The sequence below is a fragment of the Phaethon lepturus genome, unplaced genomic scaffold (assembly GCF_000687285.1).
Source record: "Phaethon lepturus isolate BGI_N335 unplaced genomic scaffold, ASM68728v1 scaffold32414, whole genome shotgun sequence".
NCBI lineage: Eukaryota > Metazoa > Chordata > Aves > Phaethontiformes > Phaethontidae > Phaethon > Phaethon lepturus.
The window spans coordinates 4,254-13,062 of NW_010534581.1; the positions used below are offsets into that span (position 1 = coordinate 4,254).

The window sequence follows — 8,809 nt, forward strand, 5'->3', positions numbered from 1 at the left end:
GCCAGTAGTTCTCCTGTTTGGTTTCGCTCTTTGCCTCCATTTCCAGCTGAAAAACAAACTCATTCATTCAACAGCCCGAGATAACGCTGCAAGTGGTATTTAGGGCAGCTGAAGTTCGACGTGTAGGAGGGGAGACCGAAAGCCTGGGCTGTGCAGGGCCAGCTCAGAGCACTGTGATGGGCACAGCTATGGTAGGATGGGTATTTCTGGCCTTCTGCAGGCTGATCCCACTTTGATCCCCGTATCCAGTCTAGGATCGTGCATGCCTCCAGTCACTTTGCCCTAGACACTGGACCTGGTCTCCTGAAGCTCAGGAGACTCTGGAGGTCTTCAGGATTACAAGACCACATGCAGGGACCTGTGGGATTGTGCTCACCCCTCCCCACGACTCCCTTTCCTGACAGGGGAGATGATAGATTGATGATGATGATGGTGCCTCATGCTGCACCAAGGAGTGGCACTAACTGTGCCCTTGAGAGCTTACCTTAGGACTTTCTGAAGTTAAATTAGTCTCTGGTTCTGGATACAACCCCTCACAGGCCTCCTCTGCTCCCCTTTATCCCCGTGCTGACCCACGGACTCTATCCCTGCAGCCAGCCCATGCGCTCCCTCATCTACAGCACCTAATTAGGGGCCTTCGTTACCAGTATTTGTCGCAGTTCTTCTTCCCTTTGCTTCTTTTCTTTGAGCAGCTGCTGCAGCAGGTAGCCAAGTGCTTGGCGTTGCTCTGTGATCACCCCCTGCAACAGAAGGACTCTGGCATCCACATCTCCGTACCATATGGCTGCAAGCAATCACCCTGCCTCGACTTCCAGCAAAGCACTTACCATACCCAAAACAGTCACAGCAAACATGGAAGCCCTGTGCTCCACAGGCCCTCCACCTGACTGAGCAGACAGCCTGAATCCTCTCCTAGCAGCTGTCATGGCAAATCCAAGCTGCACCCGTTTCTTTCGGTCCTGCACCGACCATTACCCAGTGGTGCCAACCCTCAGCACACCCCGGGCAGCCCCAGACAGTGCTGGCCCGCAGCAGCTCTTCATTACTCCATCAGAAATGCAGTCAATGGCATTACAGGCGTTCATGGTCCCCAAAGACCACCTGAAACTAGGTCTAGAAGCCTGCAGGTATGCAGGACAGGCAAGGTAGCAACCTCCCCATGCTTTTGGGAAGCTTGCTTTCATTGGGGTCTCACACCAAGCACCACCGGGTACCAGGGCAAGGTAAGTCATCACTGCAGCCACACCGCTGGGAAACGAGGAGAGGTTAATTGTCTCAGGAACATCAGACCGTGTGGCATCTCTGCATGGTTCACTCCCAGCTAGCTCATACCTGCTGGGAGGATCATTAACTGAGCAGAGGCCAGTAGTCATCAGCCACAAGGACTTCAGATGTCCACGGAGAAGGGGATGGGATGTTGTTAAAGGACTGACCTCCTAAAGAAGAGCTGTGGGGAAACGTTCACCGATTCGCATCTGGACCCTACACAACAAGGTCCTCTGTTTAAGCAGGAGATGGGAACACCTGCCTCTCCCGGGCAAAACCCACCATTAGCTGAGCAGAGATGCTTTGCCCTGATGGAGGCAGGAAAGCTCTTCTGTGTCAGGGCCTCCACAGAGGTCAGAGGGACAACTAACGACATGTGGGAGCTGCTCCAGATGAGAAGCCCAGGCAGCTTCAGCTAACGTTGAGATGAGCTCTCCTGCCCCCCGCACTGCGGACACCCTGCTGGGACCGCACTCTCCCAAACCGACCTTGCAAGAGACCTGTGCAAACACCTCCCTTCCTCAGGGTGCTTTTGGTTCTGCCTGCTTTCCAATGATTTATCAAGTTCATTACTAAATCACCTGTGTATCGGGGGAGGAAGCAACTGTCTACTGCATGGGACGTATCAAGCATGACTGCAGAAAAGCTTCTGCCAAAGCACTTTGTGGGCACTGCCCATGCACTGGAGGGGGGTGTTCAATCACAGCAGGGAACCTTTGGGCTGCCAAGCGGCTGGGGGTATCCGGAGAGATGAAGCTGCCTTACGCCTCGTTTCCTAGTGTCCAGTGCTGAAGCTGCAAACGTACCGGGCTGCCTGCTGGGCTGCAGATGGGTACTAGGGCAGAACCTCGTTTTCTGTGCTCCTCTGGAGCTACCTGGTCTCCTAACAGGAATCACCCAAGCCCTGTGCCATTTGAACTACATCTGCCTGGGGTTCCTTGGTCTTCCCTGCACAAACTTTGGGCGGTCTCCCACTATCAGGCCTCCAACACTGCAGCGTTATACGGAGGAGCTGCATGAGTTAAGGGAGCATAACCCAAATCCTACACTTCAAAGTGTCCAGCACAGGGCTCAGAGGCAATCCCATCTTAAGCCAGCGCTTACCAGCCTGCTGGGTGCACTACTCTTGGAAAGGATATGGTGTTTGGTACTGATTTCGGGCTCACTAAACAGGTGACCTAATCTGGCAAATAGCACACACAAGAAAACAACTGATGCAAGGCATAACAACAAAATTTAAAGCCAAGCTGCTTAAGCCAAACTTGATACTCCTCAATGTGTGACTGCTGATGAAGTCAGCCCATCGAACGGTGGGATGGTGGGGCAGAGCAGCCTGGGAGACAAGGCTTAGAAATGAACGGGGAGAGCTCACAGCCATCACCGGCAGGTATTTAAAATCAAAACACAACACACTAATGTAAGAAGGCATGCGATGTGTGGCAGGCAGGTGTTTCTGGGACAGCCAACAACTGGATCGCAAAATCCTTCCCCACCCAGCAAACCTGGAACTGCCCATTGCTATCAGGGCCGGCTCGTTTGTCTCTCCCCTGAAAACGCATCAAGATGTTTAGGAGCAGCAGCAATGTTCCCACGTTACCACGACAAAGAGGGTTTTGTGGTGTCCCGTGGGTAAGTACCCTTCTGACTAAGCATAAAATCATCTGGAAGCTGCAAGGAGCAAAAAGAAGCGAGTGGAGCTTTTGCGATCCCAGAGCAGAGAGAGGGTGGTGGGGCAGCCCCAGAGCCCTACATACCTGCAGCGTCTCTGTGTCCAGTTCTTGCCTCTTTAACTCCAGCTGTGTCAACTGCAATAACTCTGTTTCTATTAATTTAATCTAAACAGAAGATGAAACATTTTTTACTGACATTTGAAATTACTTTAATTTATGCTCGTTTAAAATGAGGTCTAACTGTTGCCCTCGGAGGGACAGCACTGCAGAGCCACCCAGAAGTTTTGGGGAATCTGCTAATGCCCTTCCATGACGCATGCTCTTAAGGGTCGCTCTTCATTTCTTGCCTGAGGAACTGTGTCCCCCGCTTCTAATTGCCTTTCTGCTCTAAACACCTTCTGTTGAAGTCTAGAAGCACACTACAATCAGTTTGTTCAGCCAGACCTTTTGCAGCCATTCTGACAGGCAGCAGCCGACCATCAAATTCCTCCTAGCACCACTGCTCAAACTGCAGATCACTGGGGCAGGGCCCTGGTTTCTAGATGCTCCAGCAAATCCCGTAATGATACATGCTCTTTCAGGTGGGGCAACTGAGACACAGAGAGGTGAAGTGAGTTGCCCAAGATCCCACAGCAAAGCCAAGATGACAGTCCAGCTCACCTATCTGCCAGGCCACCTACCATCCCAGGCCATGCTGGGGATGTGTGCCACTGACCATGAAATTCCTGATTCCGGCTGCCGCTGGGGCTCTGGCGCAGGCAGTACCCAGGGCTCAGGCCCGCTCACTGCCTGTACAGGATGCTGATGGGCATTTCAATAGTCAAAGGTCCAGCCATGGTATTGAGGAACAAACTCCCTTTGTTTACAGAGCGAGTGTGAGCAAACTGCAGGGCTCTTATTGATGAACTTAAGCAATGGAGAGTTGTTGGACTCATCTCCTGGATTGTCCGTGCACGATCCATAGGCTTCTAGCACAATGCAGAGGTTGGTCACTGAGTGACTCAAAATATCCAAGCTCTTAAGTTTACCCACCAACTCCTGACCTGAGACTTTTCTGCTACTGTCAGATCAGAAGAGGGAAGATTCTGGAGCAATGTGTCAGAAACCAGCCACCCATCTTCGTGCATCAACCACCGCTACTTTCTCCACCAGCTCTCGCTCTTCCCCCCGACTATTGCATTGCACCTTCTGCAGAATGGAGCTCAGAAAGGCAGGCTAAGAATGGGAAAGAAAAGGTGAACTTATGGCTCAAGGTGCAGTTCCGATGTGCTGGATGGAGATGCAGTGGACTCATGTGGAAACAGCAGCCCTGCTAAGTACACAACCTGAAGGAAATCGTAACTGCAACTGCAGACCACCCTACAAAGCCAATGCAGGCCTGTCCTCTAGTGACCACTCACCAGCACTTCATCCACATTAGTGCCGAGATGACTGAAGCAATGGCAATTCCACTACTCTCCCGAACCTAAAATCTGCATTGACACTCCATCCTATGGAGCTGGGAGACTGTAACCAATCAACACTGCCCAACGCTCTGTTACAAAGCTCTTAGCAATACAAGAGCTCTTCATTTCCACCAGACCCTGCTCTATGCTCACAGCGCTTTGATCTTCCTCAGAAGTGTCTCATCGAATTGGCGGTATGAGTCGAGTAGCTGGTTGCTCTTTCTTCTGTTGCTGACTCACCTGGTTCCTGATCTGCCTGTGCATAAGATCCTTCTTCAGTTGAAGAGCTTCAAAGGCAGCTTTCTGCATCTCAATCTAAGGGACAGACAGCAGCCTGCTTAGTGAGTTTATCACACAGCTGCAGATGGGCTGAGAAACTCTGTTACCTTGCAGGGACTCATGTACCAGCACCTGAATAGCGATTACTCTGTGCAACAGCATCCTGATTACACCATGGCTTAGATCCCATCGTTCCCAAAGGTAAACCCCACTTTACAGACAGACACACAAGTTACAGCCATGTTCTTCAAACACACATTTTGAATGCTCTGTATGAACCCCACCACTAATTTTCAGCAGCACTGAGCAGCCAGGCTGTGCAATAGGGCATGGCTGCTCAGCACTTCTGAAAAATGAGCTGCAGAGGTCTGAGGTTCAAAATGAGGTATTCAAAAGGAGCAGAGGCTTTGAAAATGTAGGCAGCTTGCCCCAGGTCACCCAGAAAACCTGCCAAAAAGACGGGACTTCTGTCTCAAAATCCTCTCTATTAATCTTGAGACCAGTTTTGCTTCCTGTGGTCTGTGCTGCTGTCCTTTCTGAAAACTTGCTGCCTAATTAAAAAATAAATTTATTTTTCTTTCAACCACCCAAGTCAGTGTGTTAGAACACCAGAGATTCTCAAAGTTTAGCACATAGTGTCCTATAAAATACCTTTTGCATGCAGCCCAGCCCTGCCACTTTTGCTCCTGTGATCCACTTGCGATCCCGCTTTCATGTGCGGTTGCTTTCCCTCAATCCCCGCCACAAGCAGTTTACTCCTTTGCCTACCTGCTGCAAGATCTGACTAACAGCTTTGTTCTGATCCAGCTGTTGCCAAGCCAGGATTTGCTGGAACTTCTGGTCCATCTCAGCTAGGCTGCAAGAAGATGGATTTGCCATGGAGTTACTGCTGAGTCTGAGACTCTCGACACAAATAAGAGGAAAAGCAGACAACAGGGAATCCAGGAATGGATAAATATGTCACTGAACAAGGGTTACTGAAGGCTGGCAGATTTAAAACCTCCTTCCCTATAACCAAACCAAACCTGCACCACAGACTAAGCCAGACCAGAAGCACTGCTGCCTGCATGTGCACAGCTCGAAGTCCAAGCAGGGGTTTCTGCTGCCCCGGCAAGTGCTCAGGAGATGAATTTGCACATCAGTATTCTGCATTGGAAAGGGTGTGCTGATGAAGGACACCCAGACAATGTGGCCATATATTGCCTGCAGGCAGGACCGTGTCTGCCCACTGCCTTCTGTTGGGCAGGTCAAAGGCACACAGGGTTGTTTCTGTTCAGTGCCAGACGTTGCCAGATTAAAATTTCTCACCTTCTTGTAAACACTTGTAAACAGAATGCTCCCTGTACCTATAGCAATGCAACAAGTCCTACCTACATACAAACAGCATCCTTGAGACAACTCTGGGAGGTGAGGAAAGGAGTTCTGTGCCAGAGTTTGACACCGAACTGGCTAACAAAACGGGATGAAGACTAGTTTAATTTCACCCTTCATATTTATCAGAATGTATAAAGTAAAATAAACAGCGTCAAAAAGTGATAGTTCACCCAAAGTACGATTAACATGCACATTCTTGTGGTTAGGAACTGGTACATTTAATCAAGTTTGACAGTTTCTTTAAATTGCATTGTCACCCACTCTTACACAGCTCTCCTGCTGCATTCCAGCACCTGCAGGAGTTCCTGGGTGTACATATGGGAATTACAGCAGGGACTGCTGGAAGGAAAGGGTCTTTACAACAGTACCACCAGCCCCAGACATCTCCCACTGTACCTGGAGCAGGCCTGGTTGACAAGGTCTTGCCGACGAGACTCGTAGGTCATTTGGATGAGCTTGTTCTTGTAGCTCTCAGCCAGCATTTGTTGCATGGCAGCTAGGAGACAGAAGCGCTGTCAGTCTGCGGCAGGAGCGGGTGTCTAGAACAGGCACTCATCTACCACCGCTGCTACAATCACTTGCAATTAACAGTGCCTTCTCTCTCATTTCCAACCTGTCCTTGCTTTTTCCATTTCATTCATTTCAGAGCAGACTCATTCAGCCACAAGAATCATAGCTATTTATTGGGAAATTACCAAACTCCACTCTGCCTGTGCTTGCATCTCTTCAGTGCTCGGAGCAGCCCCGTCACTGCCTACCGACCCTCAGACGGGCTGCAGCTCTGCCGGTCCCACTGCGAGTAACGCATCCTTGGGGTGACACCACACACATCATTTCCCTTGCAACCCCAGCAGATCTGTTCATGGTCATCATGAGCAGAAAAGGCTCCCTAGCACTATTCTCACTAACATACGCCTCCTGCCTCATGAACCTGATCAGTTAACATCTGATACCTCTGAAGCTCTTTGTGTGCTTGTATCTAGTCTCACAGGCTCCTGGTGTGACACGCTGTAGCTACACAGGGAGCATAGCTTGCACCTCAAGGAGAACCGCCGGTGAGCTGAAGGTGCAAGCAGTGGATCAGCTATGGTACACGTTCAATGCTACCCCCTGCAGCTCTGCCCCGCTGCACCAAGCAACACGGCAAGAATGTGTGTGTGACAGAGCATCTCCCACGTGGTTGTCACCTATTTCAGCGCATGTCCAGAGGAACCAGGTCTTTCTTGCACCTTACCACCCCAACGAGTTGTCTGGACTTACAGGCCACTTCCCTTCTCCGTAGATGCTCCGTCTCCTCCTGTGTTATTGCCATCAGCTGTTCCATCCTTATTCTGCCAAACAAACAAGAACAATTCACCCACTCCTTCAAACACGCAGTATCTCACTTCTCCTCCAGCCACCCAGCTCAGAGCCTAAAGGCTGGACAGATTCACCCTGCCACCTGCTCAGGAAAGCCATGTGCTTATCAGAGACACAAAAGCCTCAGTGATTTCTTGGTAAGGAACCTCTAAGTCTATGGGAGACAACATAAATTTTGCTCAAAACCATGGTGACAACTGCTTCTTAGACTGGAAAGCTGACCTTTCTGAGAAACAGAACATCTCTGCAACAGGCACACACTCTCACCAAACATGATGCCAGTCCGTTCTTTTGCTTTCCTTTCTCTTGAGGCTTGACAAGCACTTTAAAGCTGACCTAAGTGAGCAATGCCATTGAAAGCTGCAGCCTGCCTTCCATTCCTACCTCCCCTGTCCTTGCCCCAGAACAAACACACACAATGCCACTTAACAGATCAGGAACTGGCGTGGCTGGAAAACTATCTGAGATACAAAGGGATTCTTTTCAGCCAGGTCAGTGTCCCCATCCAGTTTGCTGTGCCACATCACGAACAGCTGGCTGAAAGGAGGGGGCAGCATATAGGCAGGGGAGCGTTGGGGACAACCATTTTTGGTGGCAAAGCTAGCTCAGAGTGTTGGCTGAATGGCAACATTGCTTTCAATGTATTCCTCCCAGCCTGTACACATTACTTGACCTTTCCAACAGATGTAGGATTTCTGTTGGTCCTTGATACTGGAATATAGGCTTTTGTTCCCAAACTCCTTAGCTAGGACCATTCAGAGATGAAAAAGAGGTAAAAACACTATCTCATTGGGTTTGCCAGATTGGGTAAGACCAGGCACATCTAGTCCAGTGTCTTGCCTCCAACAGTGACCAGAACCAGCTGCAGGTATAAGATGAAACTCCCCTGACTTAAGCTGGATTCACACTGGTGGCTCTGAAAGGAAGGTCCCAGCCCTCTTCCCAGCTTCTTGCCCCTTTTCTAGAAGACCTCATTTCAAAGAGACTCACCTCTCATTCTCCAAGGATTTCAGAATGTCTGAACTTTGTTTTTGTCTAAAAAAAGATAAAACAAGAGGTTTTCATCAAGCTGAGCAGGACATCCTACTCCCCCAGCGGGCAGAAAATGACTTTGTGTCTCATGCACAGCTTTAAGCAGTCTGGTAACCTTGTGTCAGCACCAGCCCAGCAGCAGATCCAGCAGACCTAGGCAGTGGTACCTTCAAATACTTCAAATATGCACCGTCCATGAGGAATTCAAATTTTTTTACATCACTGCAAAACTCCAACAGCACACATATGTGTGAAACACAGTTTTTAAGGTGTCAAATTCCACTTCCTTTAAACGGGACTTTGGCAGTTCAACAGTTAAGGCACCACCTACAGACATCAATCCTGACCAGTTCCATAATATTCAGAAAGGGCAAAATGAACCGC

The 8,809-nt window shown here is 49.7% G+C and overlaps 1 protein-coding gene across 1 annotated transcript in view; it reads right to left on the reverse strand.

Moving 5' to 3' along the window:
• The window catches only part of LRSAM1 (leucine rich repeat and sterile alpha motif containing 1), a 23,273-nt gene that overhangs the window by 2,640 nt on the left and 11,824 nt on the right, over nucleotides 1-8,809 (reverse strand). The window contains exons 13-20 of the mRNA XM_010285580.1: nucleotides 8,384-8,428; nucleotides 7,295-7,365; nucleotides 6,431-6,530; nucleotides 5,429-5,516; nucleotides 4,622-4,696; nucleotides 3,021-3,101; nucleotides 645-740; nucleotides 1-46 (exon numbers count right to left, since the gene is read on the reverse strand). The exon at nucleotides 1-46 is cut by the window's left edge and continues 68 nt beyond it. Of these exons, the coding sequence (XP_010283882.1) occupies nucleotides 1-46; nucleotides 645-740; nucleotides 3,021-3,101; nucleotides 4,622-4,696; nucleotides 5,429-5,516; nucleotides 6,431-6,530; nucleotides 7,295-7,365; nucleotides 8,384-8,428 (602 nt within the window). The remainder of the gene's footprint in view (nucleotides 47-644; nucleotides 741-3,020; nucleotides 3,102-4,621; nucleotides 4,697-5,428; nucleotides 5,517-6,430; nucleotides 6,531-7,294; nucleotides 7,366-8,383; nucleotides 8,429-8,809) is intronic.